This window comes from Suricata suricatta, chromosome 9, assembly GCF_006229205.1.
Source record: "Suricata suricatta isolate VVHF042 chromosome 9, meerkat_22Aug2017_6uvM2_HiC, whole genome shotgun sequence".
In the NCBI taxonomy this organism is placed as follows: domain Eukaryota; kingdom Metazoa; phylum Chordata; class Mammalia; order Carnivora; family Herpestidae; genus Suricata; species Suricata suricatta.
The window spans coordinates 20813045-20833193 of record NC_043708.1 but is presented as its reverse complement, the minus strand read 5'-3'; the positions used below and the strand labels follow the sequence as shown (position 1 = coordinate 20833193).

Sequence of the window (20149 nt, the reverse complement as noted above, 5' to 3'; positions counted from 1 at the left end):
GATTTTCCCTCCAACAAAGAATGAAGAAGTCAAGTCACTTAGAATTTGAAAATTGTAGCTCTTACTATATATTTTTAAAGACTTTTTTTTTTTTTTTTTTTGGTTTTAGGTTCACAGCAAAATTGAGAGGGAAACTGAGTTCCCATATACCCTGGTGTCTACACAAATGCATAACCTCCCCTATTATCAACTTCCTTCAACAAAGCAGTGCACTATTACAGCTAATGAACCTACACTGGCACATTATAATCACCCTTAATTTACATTAGGGTTCATTTTTGGTGCTGTACACTCTAAGGGTTTGAAAAATATAGAACGACATGTATGCATCATTACAGTATCACAGTGTATTTTCACCGCCCTAACAATCCTCTGTGCTCCGCCTAGCCACCCCCTGCCTCATCTCTTTACCGGCACTATGGTTTCTCTTTCCCAGAATGTCTCAGAGTTGGAATCATACAGTATGTAGTCTTTCTAGACTGGCTTCTTTCACTTAATAAGATGCCTTTAAAGTGTCTCTATGTCTTTTGATTGCTTCACAGCTCATTTGACTATAGTTTTTATAATTAAACTCTTCATGTAGGTACAAAGTAAAAGTCAGCAAGTATTTTAAACTTCACAATATAATGCTACTCTGATCCAATAAGACCACATGAACTATAAAGTTAAAAGTTGTTTATATTTATATATATTAAAATTTTAAATAGACTTTAGAACATTTGCTATATTTCAAGTCAAGAAGAAAATTAAGTACTTAGTAGGTATAAAATACTGCAATAAAAAACTTATTTAATTGCAATTTTTTTAGAGGATGGAAATCTGGTGTCTATTTCTCAAATTCTCATTTGGAAACCTAAATCATAGCTCCAAACATCAACAGAATACTACATATTTTGGAAAGGAATTTATATGCAGAATGTAGCAGGATTTTATTGCTCACAACTAGTACTACTCACTTAAATTAACAGAGATTTTATTTCTGTCAAGTTCTGTGAATTTCTAAATTTTGTTTTTTCCTAAATCAAGTTAGAGATTCCTCCCACATGAGAACTAGCTCAAGTCATGGAAAATTTTAGCCTTTAAGTTCATCCAGTTGGGGATTATCTTTGCCAACAAAAACCAAGCAAAACAAAAAAAAAAAAAATTAACTTTCTTTTCAAGGCAGAAAACAATGCATTCACATTCTAAATCCATGAACCAATATCTAGCTCAAAAATAGCCAGATACATTTTACTTAAATTTTTCAAAGAAATATATTTTTCATCCATAACCAAGGAACAAACGTTCTACACCGTCTACCATTATAGACAAACAAAAAAAGTTTAATAAGTTAAAGTGGAAATTGCAAGATAAAGTCCAAAGAGAATCCAACTGTAATCATTACTATTATAACACCATAGAGATTTTCAGGATATCAAAGTAAGGAGGAAATTCTAAAACCTTGTGCCAGTTGAATTAGGTGTATTTTCCAGATGGAAGTGGTAGGCACACAGTGCGTGGAGTCACAAGATGCAACCATTCCTGTTTTTCAAAAGGCAGAGTCATATCAAGTATCATGTAGTTAAGTATATTGGTATTACTTCTGATGGTAATGGTAATCCTTAATGATGTTCTTTAAAGATACCTGAGGTTTTGAAACATAAAACTCAAAACTTCTGTTTAAGAATGGCCCAGATGTCTATTTTTTTTTTGTCTTCTTATGATAAGGTGTTTATTTTTTCAGGAATCCAAAGAGCTTTTATAGAAATTATTGTGGGAGGACAGATGGACACTTTTTGCTGACCTATAAAGGAAACTTACTGTTTCTACTATGTCCATATTTGTGGAATCTATGACTGGCTGGGGCACCCTGTGCCAACAGAGCCAACCAAGGTCATGGGTTCAATCACCATGAGAGCCAATTCCCTTTGCTCTGTTCCATGGTCATAGTCTTTACCCTAAACCTTAGCCAAAGGCCACATGGAAGAGTAACTAGGCCAGAGATCCTGGATGAATCAGCAAGATCCACTACCATGACTATAAAAATAACTCTAAAGCAAAACCCCGATTGACTATTGTCAAGATTTCATTCTTTATAGGTTATTAAATTTGCCAATCTGCAAAACAAAACTTTAATCACTGCCTACAAAGTTGGTATGCTGAAAAGACATACAAGTCTTTTGCCTTCTTTAATACAAAAGCAACAATGGTAATGAGTATTATTCCCTAAAATGCCACTGCTTTTACTGGAATGGAGTTTATTTTTATGCAATCTTTTACTTAATAAAAATCTTGCAAGTAAAGTTAAATGTGAGCCCAACAAGTGCACTTTCCAGGATTTCCTTCAAAATCAAAAAGCAAAAGCTCTTAGTGGAGGGTCTGTTTTTATCTGAGTAGTTTCCTCTCAGAAAAGAGACTCACAGTTTTATTAGAAATCCCAGAGCAATACGATACTTCATTTGACTTTCTAAATACAGGACCACTGAGTTCGGATTGTTGACAAACAGAAGATCACAGATAATTATAAAAATTTAATTTAAAATCTCTCGTTTTATTTGTATTTGAGTAGAATGCTCTGTAAACATACAACAATTGTTTATAGTTAGAGGATGTTATTTTATGCTTCTGGATTTTTTTTTTTTTTACCATTTTCTAATCAAAATAAAACAGTACCAAGTCAATGAATAAGGCTATCTGTAGCAGAGTGGTCTCTGTTTACACACTATTACTATGCACTCAGTAGTTGCCCAATAAATATTAATTGATAATGATGGAAAAGGGCTTTATAAACAGATGGTCCAGGATAAATTCACTGAAAATGTAGATAGAAACATTACACTCCTCGAGAGAAGCACAAAGTAGAAATTAAACAAGTCCTGCACTCAGAAAATCTGAGCCTATTGTCAGGCAGCTGTTCAGTGAACAAGAGCACAGATATTTTTCATCATCACAGCATTAGCAGCACTAAATGTCTATTTGCATATGGTGCTACACAGAAGGACTCATGCAGATTCACGCTAGCCTTATTTGTTACCGTTTATGATGACAATATTGGCAACAACAAGTAAGTACACATAACAAAATAAATGTGATTAAACAATACTTTAAGATCTAGTCATATACGGTACAAACATAAAATGTGTCGGACTTAAACGCAACTCACAGCAGCAATAAGAGTATTTATTTATAATGCAAACCACAACTATTTCCAAACAGAATTTGAGGTGCTTTACAAGAACATCTACACATACACTTAAAGAAGAGGGGAAATAAAGAAAGGAGAGCGTCTGGGTGGCTCAGTGGACTTCAGCTCAGGTTATGATCTCACGGTTTGTGCGTTCAGCCCTGGGCCCAGCTCTGTGATGACAGTTCAGGCTGGAGCCTGCTTTAGATTCTGGGTCTCATCTCTCCCTCTCTGTCCCTCGCCCACTTGCACTCTCTTTCTTTCTCTCAAAAATAAATTTTAAAAACTTAAAAAAGGAAGGAGCCAGAGACCATAATGGCCATTTTGGAAAAAATAAGAAATGGCTCTTTGAGATCCTAGAGGGCAAATGATCAGGGGGGAAAAACAGAAAGGAAAAAAAAAAAAAGAGGATCCAAAAAAATTATATAAGGGCTAACTTCAATAGAAACAAGGAAGCTACAAGCAAATTAATCAAACCAGGAAGATACAGGGAAAAACACATCTTGTTCAAAGACATGTGAATAATATGAAAACATGCTATGTACTTTGGAGGATTTGAGAGAAAGGTCACTGAAAATGGAGAGGTGAAAAAGGATAGAAAGTTCATCATAAACATTTAATAATTAATAGTCAGAGGTAGTTATTTTCCTAATAAACTAAAAAGCCTAAGAATAGCTGACATAAGTGTTAATTTTACAGACATGAGATTTTAAGAATTTCAGGACAACTAATACGCATATACCATCTCATAGAACTGCACCCTTCAAAGGAATCCAAAGGCCCTCACTAGCATGTTAACAGTTGACATGGTACTTCTCCTATGGGGTAGAAAATATTTCTACACTTTCAACTTTTGTTTTATCAATATTAAATACTAGGCTTCTGAAATATATCATCAAAACTGGAATATTCTTTAATCTGAACAGCCATCACTACCAATATTTCCCAATAAAAGAAAGGGGATTTGGCTTGGGTAAGCTGTCTATAATATCCATGGGAAGTTTACTCTGTTAAAAGAAATTCAAGTACTAAGTGAGCAAGGTTGAAAGAGACAACATAAAAGATCTCTTCCAGCTTCTCTTCTACAAGGAGTTTAGGGGGGAAAGATAGTTGCCACAGAAAAAATATTAAAAGTGTTTCAGTGTCATGTGAAATGATCAAACCCTAATAAAACAGACTTATAAGGTTAAATCAGCAGGGAAGGGTGCAGGAGGCAAAGAGGTAAATCAAGAGAAAGACTACGGAAGGAAACTGGAGGACATGCTATGTCTTGGAGCTGCACAGGTCAAGCTGTGCCAAACAGTGTTCAACCAGCTTTGAGAGACAAATCCCATAATAGACCATCATTCTTTTCCACCTATTTTCTTTGTAACAGCATGGTAACATTAATGGTTCTTTCACAACCTTACAACAAAAGGGTTTACTTTATCCTTGCAAAAACACTAGTAATCCACAGGTAACAAACATGAAAGAGAGAAGAAAATAACTAACATGGCACAAAATAACGAGAGAGGACAATTTTGAAATCAAAACTATAGTTGAGTCAGAATTTAAATAAGAATTTCAGCCACAGGTTGGTAAAGTCCTTATCATGTAGCAATAAGCAATGCGGCAGAATCATATTCATAAAAGAAATGCCTACAATGATTTGAAAACACTAAGTCTCAGCAAAAATGCCACTTCTTCCACCCAAATTTTCCCAAAGGATCAAGAAAAAAGAATTATTTCCCCTCTGAGCTACTCTGAAGCCCATTTCAAAGCTGAAATAATGCCCTTAGTGAATTAGAGATTGTTAACATTTCTTTCACAGCTAAACTAGAGGCCCCTAATGGTCCAGACAGCATCCTAAGTACCAAGAAGTCCCTAATCCCCAGCACAGTACCCAGTATATTGTAAGTACATGAAGGTATAGGCTGAATATATTACTATACACACTTCTGATAACACAGTAGACAACATTTATTCATTCCTTTCTTTAAGAAACACTTTCTTGGGCCCTTATTCCATGTCAGCCACTGCTCTAGGTACTATAGATAGAGCAATGAGCAAAACGGTGCCTGCATTCTGCTCCGAGGACAGAGAGATGATAGGTAATGAAAAGAGGTATCAAGACAAAGTACGACAGTATAAGGGGCTCAAGAGTGAGGAAATGATATTTTATCTAGGATAGTTAATAAAGCTTTGCTGAAGTAGGGCCCTGAATGACATGAGGGTAAACAACAACACAACTGCTTTCAGAGTTGACAATTCCTGGCTGTGGAAACGGAAAGCGCAAATGTCCAAGAGCAGGAGGGTGCCTGGCATGTCCATGGAAAAGCAACAGTATCGTTGGCCTAGAGTGGACACAAAGAATGACAGAGAATTAGGGGGAGGGGGCATGTAGGAACTCTATCAGAGGGGTCTCGTAGGCGGAGGACTTCCTATATCATTCTGAGCACGATAAAGAAACCACTGAAGGGTTCTGGAGAATGACATGGCACTATCTGATTGTGCGGAGAGAAGACTGTAAGAAGCTAAGAATGGGAACAAAGGGGCTCCTGCACCAACCCAAGCGGGAGAAAACAGAGACAAGAGGATACACAAGAGTAATAGTAGCAGAGGGGAGGAGCAGTTACCAATTCAGAATGTATTCTTTTAATAGAGCTGACAGAATTTCATGTGGGACTTGATGCAGAAGAGGAGAGAGATGGCGAAGGCAGGGACAGAAAAGAACCACATAAACATTTTTAAATAAAAAGTTAAAATCGTTTTTGTATCAACCTGAGTATCCTTCTTTGTAAGAAGAAATAAATCATACGAGCTACTTACTAGGACAAATCACACAAAAAGACACGATGTAGAATCCTTCTGTACCAGTTCCTGGGTTGGGAGGGAAAAGAACAGGAAATGGAAGCACCAACAGCCCACATGTGCCCAAGTCTTTGCAGCTCTAAATCACAGCACTGCTCTAACTTGATTCCCATCCACGACTGACAGTGGATAACAATGCTTCAGGACCTCAATCTCAGATTTAAAAAAATATATATACATGAAACCGCACCACTTTTTCTCACTGCCATATAAGGCCCACCAAATGACTACATAACAAAGTTAGCGGTGTAAACACTGTTGTAACTTGGCCATAGGATGGACAAAGATCTATTAGAAAAAACTAAGCAGTTTTCTACTTCTTGGGCAATAAATAATGAATGCCACAGCTTCAGTATTTACAAAAAGGAAAAAGGAACAAGAGTACTCAATACAAATGTAAATTAACTAGGAACGCAATGAGTCATAATAGAACTATAAAAAATGCTCTTCTGCCAGGTAAAGAAACACAAACAAACAAGATTACACAAAAGAAGATCAAAGGGCATCAGAACACCAGTGGGAAATGACTGTGACTGGGTTGGGTGGACACAGATTGCCAAGGCAGGTGGTTATTAAGAAAAAGAAAACAATAATTAGGAGAAAGTTTGGATCTATAGGAGATGAAAACTTAGAGAAAGTGCATCGTTGGGACATTTCTGTAAAGATACATGAATCACGGAAAAGGGCATGGGAATACATAATTCCATAATTCTCATATCAAATTACAGTCTCTCATTATTTTACTAGAAGTAAAAAGATTTTTTTCCACAGAGGGAAGGAGGGAGAGAGGGATGAACTGTATCCCTAAATGGGAAGCATGAAAGAAACTCCAACAAAAAGCCATAGAAATGATAGTTTTTGTGTTAAATGTAACAGGTGCCTTAGTAGATAATACTCAATTTGTCATATTTTATTTTTCAACAAAAGCAACACTCTATCAAATTTTAATTTTCAAATAGCAATAGTTAAATAATTATATTCTTTTTCATTGCAATGTCAGTGCCAAGCATACTTTCAAGGGGCCCTTGATACATGTATTATAATCATTTTCCAAGAATCTAGCAACTTTTAATGAAGGATGCTTGCTGGGTCACAATTGATGGTTCAACACTGACGACTAGTGGTCAAAAACATGTAGTGATTTCCTATTTCTGAGTATGCTCTTAAGACTTTTGTCTTAAATTTGAAACATTTAATGTAAATTATGCGAAAAACTTTCAAAAGTTCTGAAAATTACAAAAAAAGACACCATATCTCTTTTCTGCCCATTATTTGTTATGTTCCCAAATCAAAGCCACTCTCTGATACTGACCCATAATGGGAATAATTCCATGAAGAAACAGTTCATTCATATCCACCAGCTGAATTAACACTGTTTCAGAAATCCGTAAATTTTAAAGTCTTACTTTCAGAACTCATGGATCTGAGCAGTTCTATTCCAATTTTTTTCCCCTATTTTTGTCTGTTAGGCATTAAGAAATCAGTAATCTGGCTGTCCTAAATTCTCAACACAACATATTCTTTCTAAAAAGTTAGAATTTAAGAGTGACGGTCTGAATTCTTAAAGAATGTTTCTGAGGTTTCAGTTAAATCACTCACACTGTTATATATTCAACTTCAAGAGGTTAGACTGTTAGCATCTACTTTCTTCTCTGTAGAAATAAGAGCAGTGGGATAATACAACGTAGACAAACCTCTGAGAGAGGAAAAACGATTTTTAACCAAGTGTGCTACATGCAGCCTAATGGTCACTGCCCTGTGAAAACAGCGGTCACCCCCATACAGCTCTTCACGGAGTATCTGCTGTGGGATAAACACACGCCACACACCCCAGGAAACAGGTGTGATGGACAAGGTTCGGAGAGACATACAATAACATAACAGATATACAATTGTGGGGGGGTGTCAAGTGCTCTGAAAAGCTTAAGTAATTTGATATAAAAGAAAAAACTGGGTCAGAAAAGAGCTTTTTAGAAAAGAGGAGGGAGCAGGGCCTCCTGAAGAGGAGGCAACAAGGAAACCCCAAGGATGAGAAGAGAGAAGTTTGCTGAGGGTCGGAAGAAAATGTTCTGATAAGACACTGTGAGGACATCACGGTGCTCAGAGCACAGACTTCTTAGAATAATTTGTAGTTGTAGATGTAATGGTTAAAATTTGAGGATAACCATCTAAAAAATGGAAATATAAATCTACAGCTTCAGAGGCAGAAGTATTAGAATGAATATACATTTCAATCCAGTTTGAAACAAAAAAAGGGGAGGAAAAAAAAGATGTTTTAAAAAAAACACAAAAATGATTTAAAAAGACATTTCCAAATGCATAAATTCATCATAAGTGTAAACTGACTAGCCAAGCCATCAAAACAAAGGGAGGGGAATAGCATATCAAAACATATGGTTTTTAAGAAAGAAACAAATAGGGGCACCTGGTGGCTCAGTCGGTTGAGCATCCAGCTTCGGCTCAGGTTATGATCTCACAGTTTGTGGGTTCGAGCCCCACATCAGACTCTGTGCTGACAGCTAGCTCAGAGCCTGGAGCCTGCTTCAGATTCTGTATCTCCCTTTCTCTCTGACCCTCCCCTGTTCGTGCTGTCTCTCTCTGTCTCTCTCTGTCTCTCAAAAAATAAAAATAAAAAATAAATAAAAGAAAGAAACAAAATTACAAAAAAACTTCTTGGAAACCTATGAATAGAAGGCAATGTTCTTAATCTGATAAAGGACAGCACTGAAAAAAAAAAACCAGAAGAAAACAATATGAAACACTTAAACATTCTGGAAGCATTCCTATAAAAATAGGAATAAAGCAAAAATTCTTGATGTCTTTGTTTCTATCAACATTGTACTTGAGTTTCTAGCCAGTGCAATAAAGCAATGACAAAAAAAAAAAAGAATTATAAAGTTAGAGACTAAACTACCTTTCATTTCATATATGATTATCTACATGATATAATACATGACAGTAATTCATGAAGGCTGTTAACGAATTATAAAATAATATCATTAGGCAAAAGCATTGGATACAAGAGCCATATATGAAACCAACTGCCCTCCTATATACGCTAAATAACCAGAGATGCAATAAGAGAAAATATTGCATTCACAATACCCTAACCCTAAAATACCTGGAATAACTCTAACAAAAGATGTGTAAGACCTTTATATACAATGATAAACCATTAGTGAAGAACATTAGAAAACACCTCTCTTCAAATTAATCTATATATTCAGCGCAATTACAATCAAAATGCCAGCAGCATTTTTCATGGAACATGACAAGAGATTTCCATTATCATTTACCAAAATTTAATGAAAGCTATATTAATGAAGACAAAATGCTATCAGTTCAGGAACAGACAAACAGATCAATAGAAAAACATATAGAACCAGACAGATACCATGGGGAACTAGATATATAACTGAAGTGGCATTTAAATCAGAGGGGAAACAACAAATTATTCAAAAATGATGTTGAGGCAACTCATTAGTCACATAAAAAACAACACAGATTCCTTCCTCCTGTCATTAAAAAAGTAAAATTCCTGAGGGAAAAACACAAGTAATCCAATATCTTCAAATGAGCAAGTGATAAACAAGCTATCTGTACAGGCACAAATGCAAACTGCCAACAAATACGTGAAAAGATGTTTAAGTTCACTAACACAGAAATGCAAATAAATATAAAAATGAGTTAATGCTTTATACCCATGAGCCTGGCAAAAATTAAAGGGAATGGAGGGGAAAGGGCCATTCTCAACCATTTCAGAAACAGAAATGTAAAAGGTTGAACCTTTTCAAAAAATAATCTGATAACCTCTATTATAAAAAAAATTTATCTGTGGTAATAAAAGATTAAGTTTGAACCACATCAGCGAGTTCAAGGAATTTCCCAGAAGCACTGGTGAGAGGAAAAGGCAAAATGCAGACTGTCCATATCTATAATGTGATCCCATTTTATTAAAATAAAATATACAAAAAAATCCTATATATGCAAAGGTGTACATGGTCCATAGACATATGTCTATGATAATTAAGAGCAATAATTAAGGAAAATATAAAGGGATCTCTCCCACACTATTCACACTGGTTCCTTTTTCTTAGGGAGTAGGATTAATGGTTGATCACGAGAGAACACATAAGAGAGAGGGGAAAGAATGAGCCAAGCAAATAAATAAAGCTGCATTAAAAAGAGAATGTATGAGCATTTATGATATGATCACATCAGTTATAATTTATGAAACATGGTTAAATACTTTCCATACTAAATATTTAATAAAAATGTTAAAAGAATTATGAGAGAAATAAAACTAGCTAAACAGAGGATCAAAACAGAGTATTAATATGGCCACTACTTAATATATTCAACAAATATTAAGTGCATACTATGTCATATAGTAAAAATGCAAAATGCCCAAAATGAATGCAATTAAGTAACCTATCAAGAAACGGTAATTAGTAATGACCTGAGACAAAAAACCTCACGTGAAATATATCACTAGAAACTGAAGAGCGAGGAGAAAAAAGCCATCTTTGCGAAAGAAGAGAAACAGTTGATGGGATCAGGGTTTATTAAAAGAATAAAAACCATGGCTTAAAATAAGGCGCAGATTTATCCTACAAAAGCAGCTCCACCCCATGAAGAATACACACTAGAGCAAGAGTCTGTGAATTTTCCCCAGGTACACACACCTTCCTACAGAACAGTACAGGTGTAGCTGTACTTTTGTGATACGCAGTGCTCTCTCAGGCCCTTGGGTCGTCTGAGGGCTTGAATCAGTCACCCTTACTGTGTCACTCTCTGCTTACCATAGCCCCTCTGGTCACATGAGCATTCTAGAGCTTATGTCCCAAGGACTGGGAAAATAAGGTACACCTTCTGAGCCCTCCATGGAACTTGGTATTTTAAATTCCCGTTTACTTGTAAATTCTACTGGTCCTTCTCAAAGCCCAAAGAGGTTACTGGAATGGTAAAAGTTAGGGTGATTTAATGGACATTTATACACAAGGCATCTAATAACCTCAATGGTGTAAGAGAAGCTTGTACTGTGAAATAAACATGTGAAAATGTGGGGGCACAGACTACGGCAACATGAGAGCATACAGTGCCAAGAAAAGTTATGTAGCTCAGCCTTGGAAAGATCAGTGAGAGGAGTTCAAAATCTACCAGCCTTCGAAGGGGCTCCGGGGCTCCAAACCAAGTAGGGAAGCCGTGAGAGGAAAGGGTTAATAAGGCCATGTTAGAACATCTGCCTGACTATGTTCTCCTCTGAATTGACACAGAAGTCTCAAGGGAAATGCTAAAGCTATTAAAAGGACATTAGGAAAACATTCTTGGCTTCCTTAGAAGCTTCTCCCTTAATGAGTCCAAACTAAATACATTTATAAACGGTACCCAAGGTTTTTCTTAGGTGAAGTATCCATATTACTCAGCATCTCTGGAGCCACAATGACATTTCTGGGAAGGAACAAACAGCTATTTCTTCATTAGGTTTTTCACAATTGGTACGGATGCCAAAAGATGAAGAAAAATACTGAAAAAAAATCTATCAATCACTTTAATTTTTCTGTACATGATTTTAATGTTACTGATGAGGCTCACATAATCTGGTTTCCCACAGACAGACAGACTGAAAACCACTGAGCTGGACATCCACCCTACACTTACCAATTCCCCACTAATCTTCGCCATCTTCAATTAGGATTCCGTCTTTTACCCTCCCCCGTAAGTGTCTCCACAAAGCGCCTTTAAACCTCAAGGCATCTGATTCCCCTGAGCTCATTGGCAAGCATGGAATATTACCGGTGGGGGTAAGTGGGAGAGCTAGCACTTTAGTATTCTATGAAATGATCTGAGAAGCATATACAAATATGCACCCAGCATTTGTCTCATGTATTTCATTTTAAGTAATTCAAATGAAGACAAAGAAATAACATTCAATTTACAAGAAACAGCTAGTAAAAAAAAAAAAAAAAAAAAAAAAGTCAGGAATTCCCAGATGCTAGAGCCAAGACTTAGAAATTTTATCTAGAATTTTACGTTGTTTGGGGGCCTGCAAAAAAGAAAGAGTTCTCACTTGAGTTGACTTCTAAAGGCTTCATTTGTGACCGTAACACCCACCATGCCAACCCCGCTCCACTAAATTTAACTAATTTATCTTACTGAGAGTCTGTAACGTAATAAACATTAAACAAATATTGTTTGCACACTGGTTTAACAAGAAAGATTGATGGTTATAGGCTGAACAACAGTTGAATTTGATTAATAAAAGTTCAGAGTACTAGAATGGCCATTCAAAACTGAAAAGAGATATATAAAAGGAATATTTATTGCACAATATAAAATATTCATCTCTCTAAAAAGGCCTCTGCTGAGATACCAAAACAACATAGTTTAAAATATGAAGTCTGAAGGCCAGGGAAGGGCCTTACTGTTAGGCCCTACCCCCTCGGGTCAAACTGGACCCTAAAATACCAACCATTTTGTTTCCCTCGCCCACTCCCATTCTGGTAAATAATTAAAGGTTGAGCAACTGGGTCCTGGAAAGACCCTAAGAATGTAACTCTGATAACAAACATTGTGACCCACTTGTTTTTCAAGATTCTGTTAAGCAACCCCACCCTTTTAATAAGACCTGGCCAAGGCAAAGTCCGAGGTGAGGGTAAAGTCACCTAGCCCTCAGACACCTAGACTTAGGTGTCTTACTATGATTGGTCATTTTAAAAGACTAAGAACTTTAAAATAATAGGTTCCTGCCAAAACTAACATCTGTATTACGATATAATTGTCAACAATGAAATGCTGTAAATTGTAATTGGTTAACTACATGATGACCCATTTTGCCTCACCAAAACCCTTGAACACCCTGAGCTCCTGCTCGGTGGGGCTCTCTTCCGAGGGTCTCCAGCCACTCTGGAGGGGCTGTTCCGCCGAACTAAAATAAGCCCGTTAACCAACTCTGTCTGGGTTCGTGAATTCTACTCTCGACTCACATTGGGGAAATAAAAGGTCTAGCACTTACCAAATTAAGAAAAACTGACATTCATGTGACATCAGTAGCACATGAGCAGCTGATACTTAATAAAGGGAGTAGATTCCAGAGTGTCCCTAGCCCACAGGCTTAGAGCAGGAGGGGGAAAAAACACACATACACATTAAAAAGTGAACAATTCCTTCTTAAGAGCTCTAAACAAGAAGAGGGGAGTGCCGTTCTCAATCCATTCCCAATGATTAATACTGTGTTTTTCCGTAATGGAAACAGATTAAGTTCCAAGGGCCCATGGACCTCATTAGATCACTAAAAAGAAGCAGGTTTTAACCAAAATGACATACTGCCTCCCCGTAATATGATATTATACCTAGAAATCTCTGACATCCTGGAATTTTTAATGAATACTCCTAATCTCTTAACAATTTTAAATGTCATAATTTTCACTAAGATTGAATTACACATTTTAGGGAAGCAGAAGAGCACAGTGGCTAAAATCAGGCCGCCTTACTCACCTACACTTTCATTTTTCTCACCACAGCCAGAAACAAAATAGATCAATTACTCTCATCCTACAGTACAGGTATTTGCAAAAGTATTTTTTAATACTGAACAGAAAGTAAAGTGTTTCCTCTCCTTAAACATGACCTTTCCAGAACAGCCTAAGCCACTTAGCTTGGGAGTAGGAAAACGTATTGGCCTAAATTAATCCTTTCCAGCTTCCGCTGCACTGTTTAATCCAAAACCACCTTTTAAAAGCATATAGGTCACCACTTATATTAAAGTGACAAAATATGAAATTAAACATTTCTTATCAATAGTGATCCTCTATTGTATTGTCAGAGATGGGATTCCAAATCACAGCTCAAGCTTTTAGTCAAATTGACAATTACAATGCAAATATTCAGGCTCTGGTTTCTCAAGAATGGGGGTGGGAAGCAATCTTCCTCTCCCTCTCTCTTTGTAATTTTGTGCATTCTGCAAAGAAAGAAGAAAATAAGTATGGAAAATTTCTCTAATTTTCTCTTGCAAAAAAGAACAATTGTCTCTTCAGTACTATTCTTATGCTCACCAGATGCAATTTGCTTTGAGAACAAATGTATAAAAATCAAGGTTTAAAAAAAAAAAGGCTACCCACATGCTGTATCTAATTATTCAACAAAGTATCCTCTTCAAAGTAATTACCAACAAGGGAATGCCTCCTTTGTGAAATGGAAAAAAATGAAACTTTAGAAAACAAAAGTAGATTTTTCTATCAGCTTACATTAAAATTTCAGGATTGCACTTTTTGCTCCTAATTTTTAATTGGCAGTGTCTCCTAATACTTAAACATTTCTTTAATCCATCAAATTTATAAGGGTTAGTAATGTTCATGCACACATCAGTGCATGTGTAGAACACCATTTTTATAGAAAACCATTTTGTAAGGGAGAAATATCTTTTTTTAACCTTTTAGTTTTCTTGTTTTAATTTTATCTACTTTATGTGTAGATCTAAGACACAGTTAAAGGGAATTTCAACAAATTAATTTTCTATAATGATAGTAACAAAACACAACCAATGTAATACACTGAGAATTCACAAATCTACACCAACATTAATTAATTAAGAGAAAAAGCAAAGCCCTTCCTCACAGTAGGAATCCAATTAATAAATGTAGAAAAAATTATGCAATGTGGGGAAAAAAAAAACCCAAAAAGTTAGTTTTAACTGTTTCAAGAAAGAATATTAATAAATGCTAAAATCTGTGGATAAAAATATAGAAATAAGCTATTTTCAAGTTTCTAAGAATCTCCCCATAAAATAAATAATTAAAAAGGCATAATTGTAAAATTTATAGTGGAGAACCCTGGCAGATAACCTTAACCAACTGTTCCATTCTCACCAGTAATGGGACAAATGGATACTACATGCCTCCTAATAAGATATCCTGGGAAAAATACAATACCAGTTCTCTGAGTTTCCTGCCAAAAGTACATAATCTGAATTTAGTGATGAAGCAGCATCAAAAAACCAAAAAGAAAGGCATTCTACAAAATAATGGGCCAGCACTCTGCAAAGTTGTCAAGGTCATGAATGACAAAGAAGAAAAACTGAAAAAACTGTTTGCTGTTTTAAAACAACAACAACAACAAACATAACACCTTCCACAAATAGTAAGAATGGAATAGCTTGTTCCAATAAAACTTTATTTACAAAAATATGCAGTGGGCCAAATGTGGCCCATAGTTTGCTGAGCCCAGGTCTAGTTCATGCCAAGGAAAATACATCAGAGCAATCATACTTTCAGTTAACATTTTGAACACATGCCAGACACTATTTTAAATGCTTTACCAGCATTAACTCATTTAAGCTCCCACCAACCTGATTAGGTAAATACTATTATTATTTCCACTTCCACAGAGAAAATGGGCCTAGAAAAACTAAGGAACTTGTTCAAGGTCACACAGTCAGCAAGCAGGAGACTCTGGGTTTGAACCAGGCGGGGCTGCCTTCCTCACACTGAACTATGTAAACTATGTGCTGTATTTCCCACAGGGACTGAAACATGCTGCCACATGCAACAACCAAGGAACTCGAATCATTTTAACAGCAGCTAAGTAACTAACCAAGTCAAGATTTACACTCCGAGAAGGTATTTTTTACAAACCTCCTGCAGCTGCAAAGAAATAAGTCCCAGTTGATCCTGCCGCCTTCCCACCAGCTCTCGTTCTGTGCGCATCTCTCTCTCTATCTCCTGAAGCCGACGTTCTACCCGATCTGAAACCTTAACAGGAACAGACAGAAACAGTGACATTATAGGGCTGGTAGGCAAAAAAAATAAATAAAAGACAATACTGAAGAGATATCTCATGCCAGCTACACTACTGCCTCGGGCGTTAAGAATAGCTTGTTTATAGGGCCCTTTTGAATGATGCTTATTATAAAACAGATCCCCCCAAAAATTGAAAGTTACAGAAGAAATCAATCATTAGTTTCCAAATAATTCAGACCCGGAACCCAATGAAGGACTTAAAAATTTCAAAGTATAATATAATAATTCGAAAGATAGAGTGAAAATAAACTAGAAAAGAGTGCCCTCTAGAAGGAAACTACCAAGTTTGCCAACAACTGCATTTATTAGACTATTAATGATAAACTGTTCAATTTAGTTCTTTTTCATTTTAATTATCTATAAACATGACCTGCCTAGAAAGGTTTTGATGTCTATGAACAGCAAATAATTAAAAGCATTCTTCATTAGCTTGTCAATCTTTTCTACTATGATCTACCGAAAATAAACCAGCTGTGAAAGATCAAAAACTAAAGTCCAACAGAAAAATGTTTAATTGGGACTCTCTAAGATAAACATGAAAGAATTTTTTCTCTGATGCAAGATTTTCTTTGCTAAAAGTTGTACACACTCAACCACATTTCATGTGTATCATTATATAGTCCCCTAAATAAAATTAACCTATTTGATGATATATATTTGGTGTAGCAGGCTACAGGGGATAGAAGACATTTGGATTCATTTAAGAAAAGCATTTTATACAGCCCTGTTATAAAAAATCTTTTGCCAACAACTCTATAGAGCCAGGAGGGTGTTTGTCACAAGGAATCTTACTGGGGCAATGGAACTGTTGTAAACTGGATCATGGTGATGGCTGCACAACTCAGTACATTTACTAAAAATCACTGTACACACAAAGCAGATTAACTTTATGATAAAGTATAGCGCAAATCAAGTTGTTTTCTTAAAAAAATTGGCAAATAGAAGTTTAATCAGTCAATAAATGCTGAGCAAAAATATTCTATCAAAAAATTAGCAGTTAATATTTACTAAGAATGATCATCCTTGGGCTTCCAATTTCTACTGCTTAAAAACAACTAAGATAATTACACGGGGCGCCTGGGTGGCTCTGTTGGTTAAGCATCCGACTTCGGCTCAGGTTGAAGTCTGTGGGCTCAAGCCCCACGTCAGGCTCTGTGCTGGAGCCTGCTTCTGATTCTGTGTCTCCCTCTCTCTCTGCCCCTCCCCCACTCACTCTGTGTCTCACTCAAAATTTTAAAAAATACATTTAAAAAAACTAAGATATTTACAATGATATTCACAGGGCTTTACTAAAACCTCAAAACACCCTTTAGTATCAAGCTTCTCCTTTATCCTAGGAACCAACCTTAATATCCCAATAAACTATTTACAGCTGCCTCTGAAATAAATGCAGTACCTGCTGTAACAGGAAACAATATTGGATAAATACTAAAAAAATTAAAAGTTCTTAATTCATGTAATTTTTACAAAATTGAAATACCTTTATAATTCACTCTGAATGTAAAAAGTAATTAATAGTAACATTCATCAGAAAATAAATAATCACACTTATCAGGGTGGCTACTATCCAAAAAACAAAACAAAACAAAACCAAAAACAAACAGAAAACAACAGGTGTTGGAGACAAATTGAAACTCTGGTACACTGTTAGTAGGAGCATAAAATTGTACAGATCCTATGGAAAACAGTAAATTGGTTCCTTAAAAAATAAAAATAGAGTTATCAGCAATTCCATTTCTAGACATACACACAAAAGAATTGAAAGCTGGGTCTTAAAAGTTATTTGTAGACCCATGTTCACAACCAGCATTGTTCACAACAGCCAAAACATGGAAGCAACCCAAGTGTCCACTGACAGATAAATAGATCAACGAAATATGATTCATACAATACAATGGAATATTATTCTGTCTTAAACAGGCAGAAAATTCTTACACACGCTACAACATGGATAAACTTTGGACACATTATGGTAAGTGAATAAGCCAGTCACATAGATGAATACTGTATCGTTCCACTTACATGAGGTACCTGGAATAGTCAAATTCGTAGAGACAGAAAGTTAGAAAGCTGATGTCCAGGAACGAGAAAAGTAGCAGGGAATTGTCGCTTAATGGGTATAGTTTGTCTTGCAAGATAAAAAGAGTTCAAAACATTGAATGTACATAACACTACTGAACATTTAAAGTGATTAGAAGAGGGGCGCCTGGGTGGCTCAGGTTAAGCAGCCAAGGCCCGCTTCGGCTCAGGTCGTGATCTCACAGCTCCTAAGTTCAAGTCCCACATCAGTCTCTATACTGACAGCTTAGGGCCAGGAACCTGCTTCAGATTCTGTCTCTCCTCTCTCTGCCCATCACCTGCTCATGCTCTGTCTGTCTGTCTGTCTGTCTCTCTCTCTCTCTCTCTCTCTAAAAAATAAATATTAAAAAAATAAAAATAAAAAATAAAAGTGATTAGAACAGTATACCTTATATTTTACCACAACTAAAAATAAATAATAAAGAATAAAAAAAGGAAATAACCCATCAATATCATCCATGAAGAGAAAAACACTGTTAAGTACCTTGACGTACTTCCAGAAATATTTCCATGCATATGTGCATGACTATTCAAACACATCCATTTCACTTCTTTCTTTAAACAAAAACGAGGCGTTACATATAGTATTTTTTAAATTTTTTGCAGTTGACATATCATGGGCAACTTTCCACGACAACAAATAAATCTACATCCTTTTTCTACACAAACACATAATTTTCCATAACTGATTAAAATAATTCCCTATGGATTTTGTGAATTCAAGATACGACCTTTAAGTTTAATTGTTGAACCAAAAGATATGAATCACTTACAAAAAAATAAAACATGAAATAAAACTTAAAAGTATTTTGAATTTTTATCCAAATCTTTCACTTTAAAAAGAAGACTGAGAAGATGACGCTATTAACCAGGGATGACACAACTAATTGGTAAAAAAATAACAATAATAATAATGAGCCCAAAACAGGTTTCCCTTTCCATCCATATCTTATAAGCCCTCGGTGCATTTTCATGCATTCATTCAATAAACATGGACGGGCACTCATTTGTTCCAGCTGTTGTGGTGGGTAGACGTTAGAAATCCTGCAGTACATATGCTCTATCCATGGATACTACCTTCAAATAGCTTGCTAACTATTAAAGGCTGAGATTGAATGAGTAGTTAGAATTTCTCTCATTAAATTCAATGAGTTAAATGACTTCTATATTTCAGGAAAGAAGGCTGTACTTACTAACATCCTATCAAAACTAGAACAAACACTGGATCACCTGGGTGGCACAGTCAGCTAAGCGTCTGACTTCGGCTCAGGTCATGATCTTGCTGGGCTCTGTGCTGACAACTTGGGAGCCTGGAGTCCCCTTTGAATTCTGTCTCCCTCTCTCTTTGCCCTCCCCCACTCGTGCTCACGCTCTCTCTCTCACTCTCTCTCAAAAATGAATAAAATCTTAAAAAATTTAAAAAAAAAAAGAAGAAATCCAAATAGTAAAATAAAAACTCCAAATTTTTAAGACAGTCTTTCCAATAAACGGTATTGGAAAGCTGGACAATTATACACAAAAGAATGAAACTGGACAACTTTCTCATACTACATACAAAAATAAACTCAAAATGTACGAAAGACTTAAATGAAGACTGGAAAGCATAAAACTCCTAAAAGAAAATATGGGCAGTAAGCTCCTGGAAATTAGTCTGAACAATTGTTTTTAAATCAATCTCCTTGGGCAAGGGCAACACAAGCAAAAATAAACAAATAGGACTACACCAAACTAAAAACCTTTTGCACAACAAAGAGAATCGGTAAAACGAAAAGGCAACTTACCAAGTAGAAGAAGATAATTTGCAAAAGATATCACCAATAAGGGGTTAGTACAAAAAATATATAGAGAACTCATACAGTTCAATATAAAAAATGTCCAGTTTATGAATTTTTTTTAATTTTGAGAGAGCGCAAGCACAAGAGGGGGAGGAGCAGAGAGAGAAGGAGAGAGAATCCCATGCAAGCTCCATACTGTCAGTGCAGAGCACAATACAGGACTCAAACTCAACAAACCATGAGATCACTACCTGAGCCGAACTGAGCCACCCAGTGCCCATAAAAAAGTCCCATTTTAAAATGGGCAAAGAGACTAGACATTTCTCCAAATAAGACACAAAAAGGCCAATAGACACATGAAAAGATGATCAATGTCACCAATCATCATGGAAGTGCAAACAAAAACCACAATGAAATATCACCTCATACCTATCAGAATAGCTATTATCAAAAAGAGAAGAAATAACAGGTGTTGGCAAGCATAT

The 20149-nt window shown here is 36.0% G+C and overlaps 1 protein-coding gene across 9 annotated transcripts in view; it reads right to left on the bottom strand.

The window, feature by feature from the left end:
• The window catches only part of CEP128 (centrosomal protein 128), a 369193-nt gene that overhangs the window by 295859 nt on the left and 53185 nt on the right, over positions 1-20149 (bottom strand). For 8 of the 9 annotated variants that reach the window (XM_029951897.1, XM_029951898.1, XM_029951896.1 and 5 more), the window contains exon 9: positions 15646-15762. In XM_029951897.1, coding sequence (XP_029807757.1) covers positions 15646-15762 — 117 coding nt within the window. The remainder of the gene's footprint in view (positions 1-15645; positions 15763-20149) is intronic. The other variant, XM_029951900.1, reaches the window with a different exon arrangement.